The sequence below is a fragment of the Xiphophorus hellerii genome, chromosome 12 (genome assembly GCF_003331165.1).
Source record: "Xiphophorus hellerii strain 12219 chromosome 12, Xiphophorus_hellerii-4.1, whole genome shotgun sequence".
NCBI lineage: Eukaryota > Metazoa > Chordata > Actinopteri > Cyprinodontiformes > Poeciliidae > Xiphophorus > Xiphophorus hellerii.
Window position 1 is genome coordinate 34,288,953 of NC_045683.1, and position 25,504 is coordinate 34,314,456.

The window sequence follows — 25,504 nt, forward strand, 5'->3', positions numbered from 1 at the left end:
GGCGGAAGTTCACCTTCCAGCAGGACTACAACCCTTAACAAAAAGCCAGGGATACAATGGACTGACTTAAAACATATTCCTGTGTTAGAATAGCTGTATTATGTCATGCTGCATTGTTGCAGTAATCCAGGCATAAAGAGCCCCAACTAAGTACTGAGTTCTGTACATGCTCATACTTTTCATGTTCATGCTTTTGAGTTGGCCAACATTTCTAAAAATCATTTTTTTTGTATTGGTCTTAAGAAACATTCCAATTTTCCTGGGGATTGTGCTGGCCAATCCCCAGGCCTAAAAACCCGCAGAAAAATTCAGTTTTTCTTAATCCATGATTTCACTCTCTTGCTGGTGTGTTTGGGGTCATTGTCTTGTTGAAGCAAACATTTCAAGGGCATTTCCTCTTCAGCATACAGGAACACGACTTCTTCCAGTATTCTGGTGTACTCAAACTGATCTGTGATCCCTGGTACACGATAAATGTGACCAACACCATAATACCTGACCCACCACGCTTCACCGCCTTCACTGTGTACTGTTATGGGGAAATTTAAATCGAGTGCATATATTTTCAGTCTGAAAGCAAGATTACATGTCTTTCTTCTCAAAACTTGTATGTTTGTACTCAAAACTTCTCCTCACTCTCTAGCAGAACTCTCCTCTCACTTACAAAACATCCTCTCTTTGCTTTTGGAACAAAACTGCACCGTCACCTGGCAACCTCTCAGCCAATAGAATGAAAGTGCTGTACTGGGTGCGTTTGTTTCCTTCTAGTGTTTGTTTCCTTCTAATACACTACATTCCTTCTAGTGTATGGGAGAATGTGGCTACTGACGATTATAGCAACCTGCGCCACCCACTGGATGGATGGATGGATGGATCTATTTATTTATCTATCTATCTATATATATTTATTTGGATAAACATAGATATTTATATCTATTTAAATATAGATATAATTTAGTCACATGCAGTCTCAGACCTTTGTTGATCTTCCTGGAGCTGATCATTGGCTGAGCCGTTGCCATTTTGGTTCTTCTCCGATCCATTCGAATAGTTGTTTTTCTTTTTTCCCCTCAACATTCTGGTTTTGGCTGCCATTTTAAAGCATTTGATACCATTTTAGCTGAACAGCCTATTATTTTCTGCACTTCTTTATAGGTTTTTCCCTCTTTTATAAATGTTTTGATCAAAGAACGCTCTTTTTCTGAACAGTGTCTTGGACGACCCATGTTACTCTGTTTTTCCAGGACAAATGCACATCCAGCATATGCAGCGTCAGTTGCCTTGATCCTTAAATAAGGGTCACCTGCATAACACCAATGTTTTTTCACATAATCAATGACCTCACTAATTGAACTCAGCTATTTTTTTGAACACACCCCTTTCAGAAAATGATTGAGTTTCACAGAATCAGCAGCATGCGCATCATGCCTGTTGGGTGTGTTGGTTTTCTAAACCTTCACTAAACCTTTTAGAAACTTACTACAGTGTAGAAGTTGAAATTCAAACAAAAACAGTGATTTATCTTGTCAGTGATGTGGGACTGCTATTATTTTGAACACAACAGTCTCTGTCTCTCTCTCATCTATATCTATATCTATATATATATTTATATATATATATATACAGTATATATATAAATGGGTTGTTATTGTTTGTATTTTAGCTGAGTGCATTGTTAAAAGTTAAGAAATGGTATTGTAAATTTTGTTTCATTTTCATAAGCAAATATTACTTTACTTTGTAATATGTTCTTCCTTCTTTGTTTCAGTTAAGGAGAAGCTAACAGCAGATCCAGACAGTGAGATTGCCACAACAAGTCTTCGGGTGTCACTCATGTGTCCGGTAATTTAAGCATTTGTATAAATTGACACTATAAAAATACAAGATAACACAGTTGTTGGGACACCAAAATAGTTAAAGGAAATACTTGTATCAATACAAAAAAAGTTATTTTATTTTTATTTGTTGAAACTGTATTACACTCAATATAAGGAAAGTAACATTTCTATCTGGAATGGGAACTGAAATTCTCAGAATTCCCTACATACACACACTCACCAGCCATTTTATTAGGTACACCTGCTCATTAAGGCAAATGTCGAATCAGCCAATCATATGGCAGCAACTCAATTCATTTAGGCATGTAGACGTGGCCAAGACGATCTGCTGCAGTTCAAAGCGAGCATCAGAATGGGAAAGAAAGGAGCTTTAAATGGCATGGTTATTGGTGCCAGACGGGCTGGTCAGAAACTGCTGATCTACAGGGATTTTCACATATAACCATCTCTAGGGTTTACAGAGAATGGTCCGAAAATGAGAAAATATCCAGTGAGCGGCTGTTCTGTGGGCGCAAATGCCAGAACGGCAACAGTAACTCAAATAACTACTTGTTACAACCCAGGTATGCAGAAGAACATCTCTGACTCCTGTCAGCTAAGAACAGGAAACTGAGGCTACAATTCGCACAGGCTCACCAAAATCGGACAATAGAAGATTTGAAGAACATTGTCTGGTCTGAGGAGTCTCGATATCTGCTGTGACATTCGGATGGCAGCGTCAGAATTTGGTGTCAACAACATGAAAGCATGAATCCATGCTGCCTTGTATCAACAGTTCAGGCTGGTGATGGTGGTGCCCATTAGTACCAATTGAGCATCGTGTCAACGCCACAGTCTACCTGAGTATTGTTGCTGACCATGTCCATTCCTTTACAACCACAGTGTACCATCTTCTGATGGCTACTTCCAGTAGGATAACGTGCCATGTCATCAAGCGTGAATCATCTCAGAATGGTTTCTTGAACACAACAATGAGTTCACTAAACTCAAATGGCCTCCACAGTCACCAGACCTCAATCCAGTAGAGAACCTTTGGGATGCGGTGGAACGGGAGATTTGCATCATGGATGCAGCAACTGCATGATGCCATCAGGTCAATATGGACCAAACTCTCTGTTTCCAGTACCTTGTTGAACCTCTGCCATGAAGGATTAAGGCAGTTATGAAAGCAAAAAGGGGGTCCAACCCTGCACTAGCAAGGTGTACCTAATAAAGTGGCCAGTGACTGTATATGATATGTAGATAAATTCAGTAAAAGAAATAACCTCTTTGGTTTGTTTGGATTTCTGAATTAGAAAAATATTACTTTCAATAAAGGACAGACAGACATTAAACATACAACACTAAATAATGATCAGTAATCGTCTTAAAGACTCACACTTATCACTCAGTAGATTGCTAAAATTATATTCATCATTTAACGCACCAAACTCCAGAGGCTACTTGTGTGCTAAACAGTCTGACAGCCTCAGGCAGAAAAGATTTGCTATAGTGTTCCTTAGCACATCGGAGCTGCAGTAACCGATGAGAGACATTGTCCTTGATAGCTCTGATCTTCTTCAGCATTCTGTCTCTGACGATATCTTACAGTGGAGCCTCTTGCTCACCCTTTATGAGTTTAAGTCTTTTTTGCAGCACCCCAGAACACCACTGCATTGAAGACAGAACTAATGACTGATGAAACATGAAATGTTTAAGCATGTTTCATCAGTGTTAAAGGACCTGGGCTTGCATACAAAAAAAAGTCTGCTCATGGCCTTTTTGTAGAGTATGTCAGCATTCATGGCCCACTGCAACTTCCAGTCCAAGTCAATATGAAGGTAATTGTGGGATTGAACCTGCTCAACATCTGCCCCTTATGGCAGAAACTGATGACCTTTTCCTTGGTCTTGTCTACTTTTAACTGGTTCTCTCAGCACCATGGCACAAAATCATCCACCAAACTCCTGTACTACACCTCCAGTCCCCCTCCACCCACACCACTATAGCCATGTCATCTGAATAGTTTTTCAGATGGCACAGTTTGGAACAGTACTTAAAGTCTGCAGTGTAGGTGGTGAACAGCACAGCTCCGTTTTTACATATCAGATGGTCTAACACGCAGTCCTATAACCTCATAAACTGTCAGATAGTAAAGGATCCAGGTGATACGTGATGCAGCCACATCCATTTTTTGAGCTTCTCACATATTAATCCTGGCTGGATGGTGTTAAAGGCTGATGGGAATCAGCTTTTAACACAGACAATGGTATCAGGTATATCAAAGGAGGAATAGACCCTCTGCAGGAGATATATAAATTGCAAAGGGTCCTGGGCTTCACCCATCTGTGTCCTCGGGTGAACCTGTATCAGCTTCTCCATAACCTTCATGATATAAGAGGTCAGAGCGATGTGTCTATGGTCTATATTGCTTTAGGAAATGCTTTCTTTTGCACTGACCTGACCTGAACATAGTGCAAAAATGTAGCTATTGGTAAAAAGAATTCCACAATTTTACTAAATAACTTGTTCTACATTCAAATAGAAAATTACAAACATAAGTTTTTTAAAACTTGGAATCAGGGTTTTCCAGAAAAAAAGTTTAACCAAACCTTCAAGTACCTAGAAGATTATATGTTTTTGCATGTGAATGTGTGCATGAATGGGAATGACGGATTTCATTGTAAAGCGTCTTTGAGTGTTCTAAGAAAGGATTATCTGATGACATTTAATCAAAAATAAATATGCTTTTGTTCTCATTGCATTTATGACATGAACACAATAACATTTAGCTTTCCTCTTTGTTAGGTTTCATGTTTAATAAGTCTCAATTACTCAATTTGTATAAACTGAACAAAGTATAATACATTAAAGCAAGTATTTTTGTTCATGTTTTGATTTAATTTATTTTATCTGTCGTTTTAAGCTGGGTAAGATGCGACTGACAGTCCCGTGCAGAGCTGTGACATGCTCTCATCTACAGTGCTTTGATGCTGCCCTCTACCTGCAGATGAACGAAAAGAAACCTACCTGGATCTGTCCTGTGTGTGACAAGAAAGCCGATTATGAAAATCTCATTATTGATGGGTTTGTAAACTCATGTTACTTTAGTTAGTTACACATCTTAAAATTCTGAAATTTAATTTGTTTTCAAGGTCTGAGTAGGTCTGTGAAATATACAGTACATATGTTTACAGACTTTTTTTTCTTTGACTCTCTAAGTAATAACTATTTGAACAGCTATAAAAATACAGAAGGGTTTTTCATGGGGGTTTCAAATAAATGACTTATTCACCATAATTCGCTCAATACGCTGAAGATTTCCATTATCATTTTAGGTATAGCTGTCTTGTTTTTTGGTCATTTCTGGCTGGTAAGCCCCACAGATGCATACATTTTGAGATTACAGGGATAGCTGTTGTTTAGGGCATCAAACAGATGCCTTTACTGACAGTAACTACCTTTTTTTTTTTTTAATCGCCCCTCCAGGGGGTCTTTTTGTGGGCTCTAGTGTCCCTTTTTCAAAGTAGGCTGACAGGAAAGGGGGAAGGAGAGGAGGGAAGACATGCGGTAAACGTCATCGGGTCCAGGAGTCAAACCCGCGACAGCCGCGTCGAGGCCACGTTGCCTCTTAATGTGGGTCGCGCTAACCCCTCCGCCACCACGGCACGCCGTGAGAGTAACTACCTTTAAATACCTTTGAGGTTGTACATGTTTAAGACAATTTTTCAAATATACCGTAAATGTAAAGCGAGCCTTTGTTTAATTTATTACAAAGGGATCTAGATTTCTTAGGAAATTAAAAATTTTCTGTGTGTAAGTATATGGAATTTAGACATGAAAACTAGCACATGCATCTTTATAATTACTATAATTACCTATCAAAATATAATTTGAAATGAGCACAAAACCTTTACTCTTTAATGTAGCCTCTTGGCAATAACCATCCCACTATTGCCAACTTTCTTGCTATATTAAGCAACATTACAGATAAAAAAAAAAAAAATTGGTATCGGCCAAAATCAAAATTGGCAGGTTAGGCTTTCTAAAGATCATAATTGGTGATCGGCCAGAAAACTGCAATAGGTGCACCCCTACTTAAGATGGAATACATACACACGTATTCATGATGTATTTTGATTAAATGAATACTTCTTGGGCATAATTTCAATAACAAAAAATTTAATCTATACCAGGTGAGTCTCTCTCACCTGAGAATGTGGACCAGTACTGGGCTGATTCTGAGCCTTCAAACAATTTTAGCAGTGCTCCAGGAGAAGTTTCACATAACTTAAAAGTTGATTTAAAAATAATGTTTGTTTTAGTCACATAAATTATGAGCAGCAAACATGCTCATGTTTGCTGCGATGTAGAGTAGCTACATCTCAGATGTAGCTACTCTACATCTGAGAGTAGCTCATTGATATATTAATGCAGTAGCCAAGTAAAAAAAACATTTTTGTTAAAACATGTCAATGACTGAGAAGTTTTAATTGTTATCAAACATATTAAACATATGTTTTCAAGCCAAACAACCTCAGAAATATTTAGGGCCAACCAGGAGAATCAACTCATTTCAAGTTAAAACTCAGTTTCATACAAATACAGACATTCTAGCAAAAATGTTTGGCTGTTGAACTGGACCGTTCAAGGTTTCTATTAGCAGCTCCACAAATCTTTTTGGTAAACATTACATTACCAAGAGACATGCAAACATACCTTTATCTTGGCTTTTGTTAACTCTTCTTCCTCTTTCTTTTCTCTCTCCATGAAGGATAAGTCCTTTTTTACGACATTGTTTTGCTTACTTATCTTCCTCCGTTGCCTTGGAGGTTTGGATACACACTTTACATTGCACAGCAGCTCATGTTAATGGTGAAGGTTGACCATGGCCAAGAGGCACCCAAGAGCAATTTCTTTTTTCTTAGTGTCCATATAAAAAATGACACACATTATCAAATATATATTATTGTAAAAAAAATCACAACTTTATCAAAGAATTGTGTATTTTTGTTAATATAATCACATAGAAGTCATTACTAAAAAAAAAATTAATTTCCACATACTGTAGGTTCCCCCCCAAGACGCACATTTCTTGATAGCTAAGAGCCCTCTCAGCTCCTCTCAACATGGAGAAGGAGCAGTTCTACACTGAATGTCTCTCAGACGACCATGGTTTCCATTCTATCTCTAAGGGAGAGACCAGACACTCAGAGGAAGAAACTCATTGCAGCCATTTGATTCAATTTTGTAGTGATCTTATTCTTTCGGTCATGACCCAGATCTTGCAACCATAGATGAAGGTAGGAATGTAGATTAACCAGTGAATGAAGAGCTTCACTTTTTTAATTAACTATCTCTTTACCACAACAAACCATTACAGCGCCGACATAACTGCAGAGTCCCAATCCACTTATCAATCTCTCACTCTACTTTTCCCTCCCTCATGGGAGTGAGGTAGATACTTAAATTCCTCTACTTGGAACAAGACCTTTTTTCTGATCTTGAGAAGGCACTCTACCCTTTTCCAGCTCAAGACCATGACCTTGGATTTGGAGGCACTGATCCTCGTCCCAGCTGCTTTACAATGAGCTGTGAACTACTCCTATCAAAAACTGTAGATCATGACCTGATAAAGCCAATAGAACCACATCATCTGCAAAGAGCAGAGACACGATCCTAAAGCCAAATGTATCCAATCAACACCTTGGCTGCACCTAGAAATTATGGCCATGAAAGTTATGAACAGAATTGGTGACAAAGGGCAGCCTTCATAGAGGAAACAAGCCCGACTTACTGACTTATCACTTGCTCTACTAGTACCAGCAACTGCTTCTGGGGTCCCACAGGCCAAAAAAGACCCAACAGGATTCCTTCTTTAACCTCATACTATCCCTTACTTTAACAGTTGTGCAAATATTTTTTATTTTATCTATTTCTTACTTATTTGGTTATTTTTTTAAATTGCTTTATTATATTTAAATGTTTAAGCTACTGGTGATTCAGGTAGCTAATGTCGCTTTAAATGAGATGTAGAAATAAACTTTGACTTAACTTAGAGAAAAGACAAATTTATTCAAAAAGGTAAGTGAATTGAGTGAATATTTTACTCTCTTCTCAGTCTATTCTTGGAGATCCTTAATGACTGCTCAGATGTTGATGAAATCAAGTTTCAAGAGGATGGGACCTGGTGCCCAATGAGACCGAAGAAAGATCCGGTCAAGTTCTCTGTTCATTCAGTCGGAAAAGTAGAATGTAAGTACATAATATTTTATAATCACTTAGTACCATTGTAATACTTATAATAGGAAGAAAAATAATTGGAATTTAATTATATACTGTCTTGCAAAATTATTCATACAGCTTGAACTTTTTTATGTTTTGTGATGCTACAACGACAAACTTTTGTGTGCTCTGAATGTTTTTTTTAGAACTATTCAATCGTTTCATAGCGGAAAATGCATTGAAAGATATGCATAGTTTTGAGAATAAGAAAGGCATGCATTTTCCCTTACACCCCATTGATACCCCTAAATAATATCCAGTGGGGGCATGTTGTGGTGGCGCAGGGGGTTAGCACGCTCCACGTTTGGAGGCCTTAGTCCTCGACGCGGACGTCGCGGGTTCGACTCCCGGTCCCGGCGACATTTGCCGCATGTCTTCCCCCCTCTCTTCGCCCTCTTTCCTGTCTGCTTACTGTTGCAAAAAAAAACAAAAAACGAGCCACTAGCGCCGCAAAAACTCTTCAGAGAAAAAAATGGAAAAAAAAAAAAAGAAAAAATAATAATAATATCCAGTGTAACTAATGCTACATAAGTTCCTCATTTAATAGTTAATTTTTTGCATGTTCACCCTTAAGAAAGACTAGTTCTAAATTCAGATTAACCACTAAAATATTTTGAACCAAACTTGAAGGGCTGTACAGAGGTGCAGGATTAAAGTCCTGAAGTCCACGGAAGGACAGGGAGGACAGGAGGGACAGGGGGGCTTTACTTGAGCAAGGTCCCTCTGCTCAAGCCAACACATGTCCATGCCCATCTGATGTTTGCCATTGACCATCTGGATGTTCCTGACAAGGTCATGTGGTCTGATGAGGAAAAAAAGTTTTGCCTTTTGGTCAAAACTACACTCACCGTATTTGGAGGAAGAAGAAGGATGAGTACAACCCCAAGAATCCAATCCCAACTATGAAGCATGGAGGTGGAAACATCACTCTTTGGGGATGCTTTTCTATAGAAGTGACAGTCTCCTTTCCTCAGTAAAGGCACTGAAGATGGGTTGTGGTTGGACTTCCAGCATGACAATCATCTGAGGGAACCCCCTAGTGGTCTGCAAGGTAGAGCATGTAAATGACCGTTTATTTTCTGTGACATGAGCTAAAAGTTCAACTTGTAGAGTAGTGGCAGTGTTTCTTGTTTTCTATGACCTATAATGCTCTGCACACACATCAACAGCTAATTTTTTATTTAACTTAAAATAATGGCAAATAAATACAATAGATAAATACAATTGATAGAAATAGGTGAAACATTTTTATATTTAATGCTGGAGAAAAGAATTTTTTTGTGCCAAAGCAACTCAAGTCTATTTTTGTTTATTCTTCCAATTTACAGATAGCCCTAAAATGTTATTAATGCACACTCCATATTTTATTCTTTCCATGTGTTTGACGTCATTGAAAAGCTTAGTTCGCATGCGCCACAGTGTATTCAGTCTGTTACAGTTACTCCTGCTTGTCCTTTTTTTCCTTACTTTTTTATATTTCCTACATAATTTTATTTTAAAGGTACAAGAAGATCCTATTCAGCAATTTTGTTAGAGAGTCTGAATCTTTTTCTTCGTTGTATTTTCTTGTGTGTTTTTTGTATTTTATTGAACACACCAAGTTACAATTAAAAGTACAGCAATGCAAACCATAAATGGAGTGGATAGATGTATAAAATTATTAAAACCCATCCCTTCTCCAGGAACATCACAAAATGGTCTCATCCTATTTATGAGCATTGCATCAGAAAACCTTCATTCTACTTTCATATTCTTTCTTAATACAATACATTCATTAATATACTAATAATAACTCTAATAATATTAGCAACAAAGTAATCATAATGACGCTAACAATGCTGTGTAACAACAACATAATGCATCAAGACAGTTTCTCATAGTTAGTGTAAACCATTTCCTTATACAAATCTTTGAATTGTTTAATGTTTGGTTTAATTCCACAGTCAAACTGTTCCATAGTTTCACACCACAGACTGAAACGCAAAAACTTCTTGGGGTTTTGATCTTATAAACTTTGAATTTGTATTTTCCTTTGAAATGACAAAATCCTTGTTCTCTTGAAAACAATTTTTGAATATTTTCTGGTAATTGTTCATTTTGTGCTTTAAAAAAGACACATGCTGTTTGTAAACTTGCCAAATCAGTAAGTTTTAATAATTTATAATGTTTAAATAATGGTTTGTGTGATCCAGATTGCTAACCTCATTGATAATTCTTATTGCTCTTCTTTGTAGTTAAATTAATAGATGTAATGAATTTGCATAATTATTGCCCCATATCTCTGCACGGTAACTGAGGTACAGTAAAACTAAGGAACAGTAAAAAATGTGTAATGATTTCTATCCAACCAACAGTTTGGCATTATTCAATATGAAAATACTCTTTGATATTTTCTTTTGGATATATCAAATATGTGATTTCCAATTAACCTTATCATCAATAATAACTCCAAGAAATTTGTGTCCTGAACCCTTCCTATATTTACTCCATTTATCTCTATTTGTATTTCAGAACTTTTTTGCAATTCCAAAATAGCATTATTTTAGTTTTAATCAAATTTAGTAACAATGTGTTACCATTAAACCACACCTTCAGTTTGTTCATTTCCTCCTTTACATTATTTTGCAGTTCTTCCATATAATTTCCAACAAAAAATATATTTGTCATCTGCAAATAATACAGATGACACAAATACTACTGTAGAAGCTGGGCACAACAACTTGAGCGCGGTGTTTACACCAGGGATCAGCTGATTGCACTGAAGCTTGTCGGCATGGAGTCCAGATCCACTGAAATCCCTGAAGAGATCTGGAGAAGGACACATCAATCAGAGGAGAAAACAAACAGCAGAGGAGAGCAATAAGAAAGAAACCGCAGAAGCTTATGGAGAAGAGGAGATATAAGCCGTTTCTCCCATCTGTTACTATGGGCAACTTAAGATCAAAGGTCAACAAGATGGAGGAATTATCCATCTTGACCACTTCATGACCACCTGGCCAGGCGACAAAGAAAGTACGGGGAATGTAGTTTAATGCGTTTTACGGAGACATGGCTGCACCCGGACACTCCTGATGCCAGTGGTATCATCGAGGGCTACTGGACTGTTCGGGCTAATAGGCATTGCACCGAGAGCAGTAAGCGGAAAGGAGGCGAGCTAGCTGTTCTATTAAACAACCACTGGTGCAATCCTGCTCATATAACGGTGAAAGAGAGAATCTGCTGCCCGGATGTTGAACTGCTAGCAGTTGGTCTTCGTCCGTTTTACCTACCCCGTGAATATTCCCATGTTGTCGTGGTGACTGTTTACATTCCTCCCTCTGCTAGCCCCATGATGGCCTGTGACGTCATCCACTCCGCTGTAGCTCGCTTGCAGACTGAACATCCAACTGTCTCGGGTGATATTAATCATGTCACCATGGACAAAACCCTGCCCAACTTCACCCAGTATGTTAGCTGTCCCACCAGAGAGGAGAGGAATCTTGACTTGCTGTACGCTAACGTAAAGGATGAATACAGTTCGTCTCCCCTCCCTAAACTTGGGCGGTCCAATCATAACATGGTGCACCTCAGCCCATGTTATATACCTCTGGTGAAGAGACAGCCTGCAACCATGAGAACAGGGAGGAAGTGGTCAAAGGAGGTCACTGAGACTACAGGGATGTTTTGAGGCCACTGACTGGCATTCACTCTGTGAGCCAAATATGGAAGACATCCAGTAAGACATGCAGTAAGAACACAAGTAGCAGCATTCTTGATCAATTGCAACTGTCTAATTGAGTTATTAGGCATGCCTATGAAGACACTTTTGCAGTAAGAAGCATCTCGTTGTGGTTTTGCCAGTCTCCAGACCTGAACCCAATAGAAAATCTTTGGAGGGAACTGAAAATCTGCATTTCCCTGTGACAACCCCAAAACCTGAAGGATCTGGAGAAGATCTTTATGGAAGAGAGATCCAAAATCCCTGCTGCAGTATGTGCAAACTACGGCTGTTGTAAACGACTATTTGAGTAATCAAGTATTATATCTATTATTCTGATGAATAATTGAGTAATTGAATAAAATGGACACAACATTTTATTCAAATAAAATATTGGTCAATACTGTTATAACAGCAGTATTATCGGCTATAGGCCCCATTGTTCATATTTTCTGTAGTTTAGAAAATTTACCTGTAACAATAACAGCACATTTTTTAAGTTAACCTGGACAAAAAAAATAAGTGCTAATGCAAAAATGTCAGACTCAGGTTTGAACAGAGGCAGGGCCGTTCTGGCCCTATTGTGCAGGAGGGCATTCAGGCTCTATATCCATCTCAACAAACCCAAAAACCCAATAACTATTTTACATTCCTGTTGTTATTTGCAGTTTTTCTAATTTTCTAATTTCTGTTACTTACACATATACCCCCAATTTTGTACTGGATCACTTTAAAATACCCAGACAAATGCTACTTGGTCGGTCCCACAACCCCTTTCCTAAGCATGCACACGAAGGTCATCAGGATAAAAATAAAAATGAGTAATTGGGGCGTGCTGTGGTGGCGCAGGGGGTTAACACGCCCCACATTTGGAGGCCTTAGTCCTCGACGTGGACGTCGCGGGTTCGACTCCCGGTCCCGACGACCTTTGCCGCATGTCTTCCCCCCTCTACTCACCCTCCTTCCTGTCTGCCTACTGTAGCAAAAAAAATACGAGCCACTAGCGCCGCAAAAACTCTTCGGAGAAAAAAATGGAAAAAAAAAAAAAAGAGTAATTGATAGGTCAATAGTAATGTTAATGGCAATATACAGTATCATGTAAATAATGAAAGAGGTGGATAAAAGGAAGGCCTTTTACAGTATAAAAGGAAGTCACATACTGTATATTTATGAGGTAAAAGGATCTATAAAATATTGTTTATGGTAATAGAGCATCTTTAATATTTTTAACTTTATCTTTCAGCCACAACTCCTTTACACCAGTCGTCAGTGGTAGCCCATCCTGTGGAACCCAATCTCAACAAGAAAACTGATGTAATTGATCTGACACTTGAAAGCTCCTCATCTTCTGATGATGATGATGATGATGATACAAGCACAACCCCTCCATCTAAGAGACAGTGCATTTACATCTCCAAGAATGAGGAAATTCATGCTAAAGGGTAAGCTGAATTTAAAGTGTGCGTTGATTAATATCAATAGATCTGTTAAAAAGGATGCTGTGTGTAAATTTTTATACATAGTTATTCAGTATTCACAACCACCTTCAGCATGTTATATTACTATTTGCACCAATATATATATATATATATATATATACACTGTATATATATATAAACATATATATAGTGCGGGGGGGGCGTATGTCTATATATGTGTGTATATACCTGCCTTGACCTTGGTGCACCCTTTGCTGTTGGAACAGCTTCAACTCTTTTTGACCATTCTTCCAGAAGTGCATTTGTGAGGTCACACACTGATGTTGGATGAGAAGGCCTGGTTGTCAGTCTACGCTCTCATTCATCCCAAAAGTGTTCTATTGGGTTGAGGTCAGGCCAGTCAAGTTCATTCACACCAGGCTCTGCCATCTATGTCTTTATGGACCTTGCTTTGTGCTCTGCTGCACAGTCATGTTGGAAGAGGAAGGCACCAGCTCCGAACTGTTCCCTCAAAGTTCCCCCGTGTTTTTTCTCTCTCTCTTGCTCTTGCCTGCCCTGCTTGCTCTGTTTTTGTCCTGTCTTTTTCTATATTTTTGAAGCCTTTCTTTGCACATCCTCCAAATCTACAAATTATGGATCTGGTCAACCGGTCTCTCAATACAATTGATAAAATTTTCTCAACGAGAAGACTGGGCACAGGAGAGCCCTCTTGTCCTGCGGGGACACACTCGGCAGTGTGTGATAACAGGATTTCTGCTGTTTGGAGCTTGCGGATACCTAGCTTATGGACAAGTTTGTGACGGACTTGGCCGAACTAGCGAACACTCAGACTATTGGTGTGGACAGAGACGCAAGTTGGATGTAAGTCTTGCTGAGACTTGCAGCCCAGCTGAGGACTCTAAAACTCACTAACGGAATGAAATCGATCTTGGAGAAGTTGCTAGTTTCGGCTCAGTGGAATGACCAAACTAATTTGGATAATTGGGAACTGAGATGTATCGGAGAGACTTTAGGGAAGATTGAAATTTATAATCTACCCGACCTAAGACATTCTGTATCTGAATTGGCTTTCCCCGTGTTGCCTTGGAACGGCTGCATATTTCTAATCTCGTTGAAGATATGTAAACATAACGCTCCTTCCCACCTCACATCCTCCTGTTATCCATGCAGCTGTGGAGCTGAGCACTCCCAAGGACATGTCTTGATAACAACATCTTATCGGACTTCTGCCGGGAGGCTGAGCAACATGGTTTCATGGCCCTGTGATGTCACCGCCTTCACTTCACTCATGTCTTTGTTTTGCCCTTTGTTTTGTCTGAATGTTGTCATGTGCCCTAATGTGTCCTTTCCCTGTTTTTTATTTTTATTTTTTATTTTGTTACAAACTGTGGAGTACTCACTTTTAACCCAGAAAAGGAATTAGAACAAACTTGGAATCCAGAGACTCTAGTTTATTAGTTAATTAATCACTCTTTAGCTTATTTTTTAGAAACTGTAGAGTACTCACTATTTAGATGCAGAGAGACTCCTATTATTGCAACCCAGAAAAGGATTTAGAACAAACTTAGAATAGAGAAAAAATTCTTCCAGAACAAGAACATTTAGTTTTTATTATTACTTAGAAACTGTAGAGTACTCATTACTTTTACAAATTTAGAGCACACTTAGAAACCTATCACAGAGCTGCCCAAGGGACACTGTTGAACGCCTTCTCCAAGTCCACAAAACACATGTAGACCGGTTGGGTGAACTCCCATGCACCCTCCAGGACCCTGCTGAAGATGTAGAACTGGTCCAGTGTTCCACGACAAGGACGAAAACCACACTGCTCTTCCTGAATCCGAGGTTCGACTATCCGACGGATCCTCCTCTCCAGGACCCCTGAATAGGCCTTGCCAGGGAGGCTTAAGATTGTGACCCCTCTGTAATTGGAGCACACCCTCCGGTCCGGTCCCCCTTTTTGAACAGGGTAACTGCCCCTGATGTCCATGCAATATTGCAGTCGTGTCAGCCAACACAACCCTACAATATACAGACCCTTAAGGAACTCCAGGCAAATCTCATCCACCCCCAGGGCCCTGCCACCGAGGAGCTTTTTAACCACCTCGCCGACTTCATCCCCAGAGATTGTAGAACCCAACCCAGAGTCCCCGGGCTGAGCTTCCTCAATGGAAGGCATGTTGGTGGGATTGAGGAGGTCTTCGAAGTATTCTCCCCACCGGCCCACAACGTCCCGAGTCGAGGTCAGCAGCACACCATCCCCACTATAAACAGTGTTGGTGCTGTACTGCTTCCCCCTCCTGAGATGCCGGATGGTGGAACAGAATCACCTCGAAGCCGTAAGGAAGTCTTTCTCCGTGGCCTCTCCAAACTCCTCCCACGCCCGAGTTTTTGCCTCAGCAACCACCTGAGCCGCATGCCTCTTCGCCCGCCGGTACCCATCAGCTGCTTCTGGAGTCCCACAGGCCAAAAAGGCCCGATAGGACTAATTCTTCAACCTGACAGCATCCCTCACTGAAGGTGTCCACCAATGGGTTCGAGGGTTGCCGCCGTGACAGGCAACGACAACCTTACAGCCACAGCTCTGATAAGCTGCCTTGGCAATGGAGGCATGGAACATGGTCCACTCAGACTCAATGTTCCCCATCTCCTCCAGAACGTGTTCAAAGTCCTGCCGGAGATGGGAGTTAAAGCTCTGTCTCACAGGGGATTCCGCCAGACATTCCAAGCAGACCCTCACAACACGTTTGGGCTTGCCAGGTCTGACCGGTATCCTCCCCCACCACCGGAGCCAACTCACCACCAGGTAGTGGTCAGTGGACAGCTCCGCACCTCTCTTCACCCAAGTGTCCAAGACATACGGCCGCAGATCCGATGAAACGATGACAAAGTCGATCATCGAACTGCGGCCTAGGGTGTCCTGGTGCCAAGTGCACATGTGGACACCCTTATGCCTGAGCATTATTTTTGTTATGGACAATCCGTGATGAGCACAGAAGTCCAACAACAGAACACCATTCGAGTTCAGATCGGGGGGGGTTCCTCCCAACCACACCCCTCCAGGTCTCACTGTCATTGCCCACGTGAGCATTGAAGTCCCCCAGCAGAACAAGGGAGTCCCCAGGAGGGGCACACTCCAGTACCCCCTCTAAGGACTCCAAGAAGGGTGGGTAATCTGAACTGTCGTTCGGCCCGTAAGCACAAACAACAATCAGGACCCGTCCCCCCACTAGTAGGCGGAGGGAGGCTACCCTCGTTTACCAGGGTAAACCCCAAGGCATAGCCTGGGGCTAGTAAAGCTTGGCGGGCCGCCAGGCTTATAATACCCGATTCCCCCCTTATGCTGATCCTGCTCTTTGCCATTGGAGGATGAACCCCTTTTACTGAGCCATCCATCCTTTATTAACTACATTACGGATCAGTGGGATATCTTTATTGATACAGCACCAGATGTCAACCCCTCGTTGCTCTGGGAGATGGATAAAGCTTTTATTAGGGGAAATATTATTTACCACAGCTCAGAAAAATGCTGCCATTAAAGAACAATTGCACTTAGAAAGAACAGTGCAACAAAGTTGCAATTTAGAAATGCACGTTGTAGAGTCCTTTCTAAAAATTTAGAAGCAACTTGTTCAGCTCTAAATCATTTATTAACAAAAATCAACAATTTTCTTTGCTAAGCACAGATTATGTGAATCAGGGAATAAACCTGGCTAGCTACTTGCCAGACTAACAAAAGGCAGAATGGAAGCGAACATAATATCATCATTACAAGACAATAACTGAGACACACATCACAAAACGACAGACATTAATAGGGTTATGAGGCAATTCTACCAAAACCTGTATTCGTCTGAATGCAATTCATCTAATGCTAAAATATATAAAATTCTTAAATGGAGTGACTCTCCCACACCTGTCAGAGGAACAACAAGACATTTTAGGCGCTACAAATTCTCAGAAAGAAGTCAAAGCTCCTGGACCTTCTGGACGGCTTCTGTCCAAAATTCTATACGAAACTGAGCCACCTGGTGATAGGACCACTTATTGGCATGTTTATACACTTGTTTAGGCACGGAGATTTGCCACCAACACTAAACCTGGCGAACATCAACCTCATCCTTAAGAATGAGGTTGTCATTCTTAAGAAAGACAAACCACCAGACATCTGTAGCTCAAATGGACCTATTAGCCTTATTAGGAGTAGATGGCAAATTGCTCTCAAAACTGCTTGTGTCAGGTTCATCTACCTAAGCATTCTTTAACTGAAAAAGAAGAGAGAGACAAGTGAGTTTTAGATTAACTTGCAAGGAGAACGGACAGGAGCGTGCCTCAGTTACAATCTCCTACCCGCTCTGAAGCAGCTCCTCCCAGACCCTTTCTTCTTATTTCCTTAGGGCGGTCCTAGTTACATAGCCTATTTAATTATCTTGAGTTAATCACATAGCATAGCTGCTTCTTCTGTTCTTTAGAGTCACAGGTGTGTTGCACCTACAAGCTACCGTAATGTAGAGTGCAAAGTTCAGAGTTCAGTTCCTGTTTGTTTCCTTCTGTAGCAATAATGTAGGAACTAATGAACTCACAGAACAATGAGGTGTCTTGTGCATCCGTGGTCTCATGTACAGTTCCTCTGTCTCTGGTTCATAAACTTCGACCCTTAATCATTCTTGTTTATTCTGCCACGTCAGTTATCACTCTTGCTGCAGACCTTCTGGTATCAGCTCCCAATTTGACACGCTTAAATGTCTTCCTGCAAGCATCTCTCACAAGGCACACATTCCAGAAGCAAACAGACATAGAGTATTTATATTTGTAAGTAATTTAAACGTATCAGCTTGCAACAAGACTGGAGAAGCTTTTGACTTTTCTAATAAACCTAGATCATACAAAACAGTTTCTCCTTTACAAATATGAGAAGATTACTTAATGTAATTCAGTATTCAAGCCAAACAAATTGTAGAGACTTTGCTGTATGCTTAGATGCTGAAGAGGCATTTGATAGGATTGAGCGGAAGTACTTATTTAATGAATTGGAGAAATTCGGGAGAGGGGGTGATTTTCTGAAATGGATCAAGATTCTTTACAATTTCCCGTGAGCCTGTGTCACTAATGGTGTTCAATCCCCACCTTTTATTATACATAGGGGAACTCGACAGGGTTGTCCCCTGTACCCACTTCTATTTGCTCTTGAGCTTGAGCCCCTACCGAAGGTTATTGGATCACAACAAGATGTGCATGGTATGGTGATTGCAGAAAGGTCCATAAAATAGCGTTATACGCAGATGATATTCTGCTATTTGTAACGAAACCTTATATTGCAATACCAACTATCTTGTCCACTGTTCATGAGTTTGGTTCCTTCTCAGGTTATAAAATTAATTTTGATAAATCAGAAGCTATACCATTAAGTATTGCTACTGTGCAAGACCTACCCTCTAGTTGTTCCCTGAAATGTTCCTGACATGGCTTCACTTACCTTGGAATTAATGTCTCACTTAACCTCTCAGAGCTATGGAAGCTTAACTTCACTCCAATATTTAGAAAAATTAAGAGGGATTTAGAGAGATGGCATAACCTTCCCTTATTATTATGGGGAGCACAAGCTGAATTAAAATAAACATTTTCCCACTGCTTTTATATTCCCTCCAAATGTTACCCCTTTGGCTATCCAAAAAGTTACTTCTGTTATAGAAAAAAAATTCACTAGATTCATTTGGCATGGCAAGAGACCACGACAGTAAATCAAAATCTTACAGCTCCCTGTTGACAGAGGTGGCTTGGCTATGCCACCACTCTCACAAATGCTCGTTATTTGTGGGAGTGATTACATGCTCATCTCTACTCAAAACCTTGTCTTGACTTGTGGGCCTCTCAGCCTGCTTCCCTATGGAGCCTCACCACTGGCGATAGGAAGAAGCTGTCAAAAAAATAATTGGATTATTAAGAATAATCCAATTATTTATTACACAGAGTGTGGCAGGGAATCTGGAACACAGGAAATGGGCTCTGCTCCTCACTCCTGACACCTCTTACAAGAAACCAGGATTTTGTCTCAGGCCTCGAGTCCAACAGTTTTGACCTGTGGCACAGCAGAAGAGTGAGTGTTCTGACAAACTGCCAGCAAGCCACTCCCCTCTGCCAAACCCCTCTGCTGCATCTTTCTTCTCTGCTGGAGTGATGAGAACCAGGTGGATTCAATCTCCTACCAACAGAGTGTAGGTACTTAAGGGGTGACTGACCTGTCACTCCTGGTTTTGAAGTGACACAGCATGCAAGCAAACAATCCCGGTAGCACGTAAATTGAAACTGTGCAAAAGTTTCTAAAAAACTGTGAAGGACAGCCGGTAAGCTTACAATACTGTTGCTCATAAACATGGACTTGGATTGATTGTTTGAGAGTTACTATTATTGAAAAGAAAAAAGACAATACACTTGGTGTTTATTGAAGTAGAAAATGAAAAGAAAAATGTTGGTTAGGATGTTTGACTATGAAGTTAAATGTTGTTAAATATGCTAATTTATTTATTGGCGTTGAATTTTCTTATAAAACATTTGCTATTTATTATACTTTAGGATTAAATGGTTTAAAGGGGTGGGAATTTATCTTGTTAATTTCACAATGTATTTATTTTGTTAATTTCAGATTGTAATAGATGTGTTTCTGTTTGTTTTGAGGTTTTTCACCTATGTGGTTGGACTACAAAATTTATGAAAATAAAGATGGACTAACTAAAATGAAGACTCCATGAGTGAAATCCAGTTATGTTTCACAGTAGAGACCTATCCTTTTCAAGTGGGGATTGCACAGTAAATTAAACCTAACAGAACTTGACAGTGAGAGTGATCAGACACCTGTTTACAGAGAATGTATTCATGACATTTCAAAAGTTACAGTCAAAATTTGGTATCCCTAAATAACTCTTCTTTGGTTTCCTCCAAATTTGCTATTTCGTCCCAGATTTCATTAAGTCCATGTTGAAATGCTGTTAGTGGTGGTGATTTTCTCAGCTCTCAAGACCTCATACAACCTTGGACCGGCCCTGTATGATGAGTTGAATCTGTTGCACTGCATCTCTCTGCTGGATACAGAGGGACAAACAGGGAGATTTTATTTATGTGACTTTAATAGCTTTTCCATTTCATGCCTATTGAGTTTTTAATAAGCGCCACAGAGACTGTTTTGGTTGTCCCAGCTTTAAGAGACAAGTTGTCCTAACATACGCGTGTGTGGCTTTTAATCTTGACTCATACCTTGACGAATTCTCCAAAGAAACATGAGTTCTCACAGATTGATATAAATGTCCATACAGGTCAGCCTGTGTCCAGTTTGAGTGAAAACAGACACACACGATCCTTGCCGATGTAAACATAAGAGATCAAGCCGCTACAGCGGCCAACATGCAGAGGCACGCTCCCAGTTCAATGCATCAACTACAAAAACTATAAACCCATCTTTCTTGCCCTGCCAGTAAATGCACCACAGAGAGGCTTGCAGTTCGGCTTATTAAAAATATGGTGCAAGCAAATAATACACTGGGGGGGAAACTGGGTGGTTTCCTCCTCATATTTTTCTATTTTGCTCTTTTTCCAATTTTTCTTCTATCTTTTAATAAAAAGAAGAAATCTTGAATTCACAGCTCTAAAAATATATCAGCACTAAGTATGTGATGTGTTGACTGTGATCCTGAGTGGTTCCCATTTTCTGTTTTCTGTCAGTGTGTTGACGTACCAGCCCTCTCTTCGTATGCCGAATGTTCCAGGCCTGGAACAGTCATACCTTACCTCAGCGATTGCAGAGTATGCAGTTCCTTTCCGCCCATCTACCCTAGGCTCCATTCCTACTGAATTGCAAAGTAAGTTAGTAAAATGTACCCAACTTTGCAATTAGGTTAGATATTTGCACAGTCCCTAACTACTAGTACCATTAACTTTGTGTTGCTTTGTACTTACAGGTCTGGATTTGTTTTCATTAATCCCAACAGATCCTCAGGTAAGCTTAGTGTTTGTTTTTTTTCATCAGATAGTGTCTATTAATTTGTCATGTCCAGGCTTTGATAAAAAATATAAATCTGGAAAATTAAGTGAAAAATCAAAGCTAAAAGCTAGGCCTAAAGATTCTACTGTAAAATTACTAAAGCACTCCCAATCAAAATCTTAAAACCAGGCTAAGTCAGAAGTATTGTCTTTTCCTACAGCTGGATCATAATATCGTAAATGGGTCTTCAAAATGCAAAAGGATACAGGACTAACAGACAAAACAAATACAGCAGACAATTTAATAAAAATATTTGATGTACTCCTAGATTAGCACTTTTGTTTCGTTTTTGTGTGTATGCCCTTTCTCAAACACTAGTCGGTCGTGGCAGATGGCCAGTCACACAAAGCCATGTTCTGCTGGAGATTTCTTCCTGTTTAAAGAGGAGTTTTCATACTAGTTGTCTCTAAATGCATGCTCAGCATGAGAGATTACTGGAAAGTCAGTGACACAATGCGATTGTCCACTGTGGCCACATGTTCATCCACGAGGAGTGAATGCTGCTGGTGAAATGACTTGATACAATCTCCATCCATCGATCCATCCATCTTCTTCCGCTTATCCAGGGTCGGGTCGCAGAGGTAGCAGCTTAAGAAGGGAGGCTTAAGAAGGGAGGCCCAGACTTCCCTCTCCCCAACCACTTGTTCCAACTCCTCCGAGGGGCTCCCAAGGCGTTGACAAACCAGCCAAGGACACACAGGGGAAGACCCAGTGTGTCCTGATCTTCCCCAGGGCCTCCTCCCATTGGGAGTGCCCTGAAAAACCTCATTAGGGAGGCACCCAGGAGGCATCCTGCCCAAGCCAAGTAAACTGGCCCCTCTCGATGTGAGGGAGCAGCTACTCCAAGTCCCTCCTGGATGACCGAGCTTCTCACCCTATCTCTAAGGGAGAGCCCAGACACCCTACAGAGGGTAGGGTGAGGGTAGGAACGTAGATCACGCGGTAAACCGAGAGGTTCAGTTTTTGAATCAGCTCTCTCTTCACTACAACAGGCCGGTACAGCGCCCGCTTCACTGCAGATGCTGTGCTCTTTCGTGAACAAGATCCTGAGATACTTAAACTCTTCCACTTCGGGCAGGACATGCCCCTCGAGCCGGAGAAGGCACTCTACCCTTTTCCGGCTCAGGACTGCAAAAGGGTGCCTCGGACGCTTCACTCTCGGCTGCAAATCGCTGCAGTGAAATGTGTAGGTCATGACCTGATGAAGCCAATAGGACCACATCACCCACAAAAAGCAGAGATGCAATCCAAAACAAATCCCCTCCACACCTTGGCTGCGCCTAGAAATTCTGTCCATGAAAGTAATGAACAGAATTGTGACAAAGGGCAGCCCTGGCAGAGTTGAACTCTTACCGAAAACGAGCCCGACTTACTGCCGATAATGCAGATCAGACTCTGACAAGGTTATACCAATGTATGGGGAATGACCGTATCAAAGGGCCCGGAACCCCATATTTCTGGAGAACAGGGCTCCCCGAGGGACACGGTTGAACGTCTTCTCCAAGTCCACTAAAACACACTGGGCAATCAAAACCCTTCACCATGATAAGGTGGCTGCCCATGGAGAGGTCGATACAATCTGATAGGTTTTTTTAGATAGAAAACTTTTTTTTAAAAGGACTCAGTTTGGAAAAGTTCACTGTTTTTGTTTTTAGACAAGCTATATTTCCCATCAGCTGTTTAGTAATGTTGATCCATGTCTCATTATATTAGGTCATCATTCATCATTTAATGTTTTAAATGGAATTTACATCAGATGAACATGCAGGGTGGCCCAAAAGAAGGATGCCATTATGCAGGAAATGTCCTTTTACAGGCATGCATTGTGAACTTAATCGTTGTCCTGTTGAAAGATCCAGTCATCACCACACCAACAATGACCTTCTGTCAAGAGGAACAGTTGCTGCAACATCTCCATATAACCAGCTGCAGCTTGCCCAGCCTGAAACCCCGTTGTTATGTAGGACACCGTCTGGACCATCAAGACTGGTTTTATTTTTTCACATCCGCAAATGTTACTTTTTTCTACTTTTCAAATTCCCTTTGCTTGGGGATCCTTTCCACGGTCGAAATTGAAGTATTTGTAATGTGATGAAGACATAACCTGTGAAGACAGTTTTTGGTCTTTAAGCTATCTCTTACAGACACAATGGCTCAGAGAAGGGGAATTTTTTTTGTTTTCACACCATCAAGATTTTTTTTAAAAATATGAAGACTGTATTACTCTGTCCAAACTTTGCAGAGATTGTTCAGTACAAGAGGAGCTATTTTTGCAAGTCAACAGTTCTGCCAGTTTCAATGGACAGAAAGCTTTTTGACTTAACTCTCTAGGCTTTTGAAAAGTAGAACATATAAAATGAAGTGACATGAAAGCCAGAATTTATTTTTATTTTTTTTTGTATTTTATTGAACGCGCTAAGTTACAATTAAAATTCCATCAATGCAAACAATAAACATTCAAAGGAGTGGGTAGAAGTCTAAACTTATTAAAACGCACCGCTTCTATTTTAGCTGCTTAAGACTAATGGTTTTAAACTCGTAATGATCTGATGAGCCACTTGTCTAAATTCAGTTTTTCATACTGTGCTGCCATGTTTTGTCTCCTGAATCTGTTTATGTTTTTGCATTTTTAAGCTGTAATTACAACCTATTTAGGATCCATTAATATGAATGAAAGTAGAATTTTAATTTCTTCCCTATTTTCAAGATTTTTATCAGGAAAAATAGTCAACCAAAAATTAAGATATCCACTTGAACAGATTATGAAAGATATTCACCTAAGTTGCATTTTTGTAATATTCACCAAAAAATCTTTTTCAAAGTGATCGAACAGGTGTGATACTAGAATAGCATTAAATGATTATTACATTAATAGCTCAGGGTCATATGAAATTCTTAAGATGTACTATTCTGCAAATCTGTGCTAAAGAGATTTTAAGGGAACTCAACTTGTGTTTTTCTTCTATTGATCAGCATTACAGGCCCCAAATGTTTTTGGAAAACCTTTCAGGCAGCCTGCACAGCATACCCAGCACTAGCTCTGGTTTGGTAACCTCTACCTCCAGCACCAACTTTAATGCCAGTGGTCATACTGCCACCTCCATCCACAGTACACCAGTCGTCACAGGAGGTTCCACTGGAGAAGTGACTGGAGGTAGCCTGTCGGATATTATTTCATTGGACTGAGCCACATTCCTCTACACCTTTCAATGCCTATTTTAAAGGTTTTCTGTGGTAAATGGTAAATAGTTTTCAGATTCCTAAGCATTTTGATCTTGCCATTGTCTAGTGCTATTTTTACTGGATGAGTTAAATGGAAAGAGAGCAAAAACTTAACTTACATTTTTTTGTCACATGGTTTAGTTTGCCATTTTAAATGTTCAATTACTCTGTGCACATGGAAAGTGCACAAAGATTCCCTCTGAGTGGAGAGACCTCCTGAGAATGAAGAAGCTCCCGTTAGAAGGAAGTAGAGTGAGTGGACCTAACCTAAGCAAGAAAAACGAGTGCAAAATAAATGTTTTAAATTATACAAAAACTTGGTATGTGGTAAAATGACCATCTTGCAGCTCATATATGTTATCAGTTGCGAGATATTATCTATATCTGTTTGAGTTTAGTTAACTGGAAATGGTTACTTGAAGAGCTATATGTAAGAATATTTCATTTTCAGATGATATTTTTGCGACATTTAACCAGTCCTATTAAAACTTCAAAGATTCTAAATGTGAGCTGTGTTCTTAATCCTTTCTAGAATTTCTGCACAGCAATGTGTGTACTCAAAATCCTGATTGCAGTTAGTAAATGACGTGGAAAATTTGTATGACATAATTTTGTTAGAAATGTCTGTTTGTCTGAATGAATTAACATGTTGAAATTGGCTTTGTGTTGCTAGGTAGCACAATAAAAATTAAAATGCAAGTATTGTATCAGAAATCACTTAGACTTTCAGAATTTCTCTTACTATAACTACCTGTAACTTTTTTTATTTAAGGTGTTTTATTTACTTAATCACTGTCAGTAAAATGTTTAAGTCAGAAAATCAGGAAGAGACCGAACTACTAGAGCTGAAACCTGAAGATTTTACATCAGGGAAATGTTTCTTCTGCAAGAATCTTTCTGCAGTTGTGTAACCTAACCTTGAGACAGATTGCATGAAATTACTTAATCACTGAGCCATACTTCTTTATGACAATTGAACCAAACTTAAAAGTTCTTAAGAATTGTCTAG

General features: G+C 40.0%; 1 protein-coding gene across 2 annotated transcripts in view; it reads left to right on the forward strand.

Moving 5' to 3' along the window:
* pias2 (protein inhibitor of activated STAT, 2) overlaps positions 1 to 25,488 on the forward strand; it is a 49,347-nt gene extending 23,859 nt beyond the window's left edge. For both annotated transcript variants that reach the window (XM_032577528.1, XM_032577529.1), the window contains 7 exons: positions 1,769 to 1,842; positions 4,744 to 4,904; positions 7,939 to 8,072; positions 13,043 to 13,241; positions 20,955 to 21,091; positions 21,191 to 21,228; positions 24,247 to 25,488. In XM_032577528.1, coding sequence (XP_032433419.1) covers positions 1,769 to 1,842; positions 4,744 to 4,904; positions 7,939 to 8,072; positions 13,043 to 13,241; positions 20,955 to 21,091; positions 21,191 to 21,228; positions 24,247 to 24,459 — 956 coding nt within the window. In that variant the 3' untranslated portion in view covers positions 24,460 to 25,488. The remainder of the gene's footprint in view (positions 1 to 1,768; positions 1,843 to 4,743; positions 4,905 to 7,938; positions 8,073 to 13,042; positions 13,242 to 20,954; positions 21,092 to 21,190; positions 21,229 to 24,246) is intronic.
* The last annotated feature ends 16 nt before the right edge of the window (positions 25,489 to 25,504 follow it).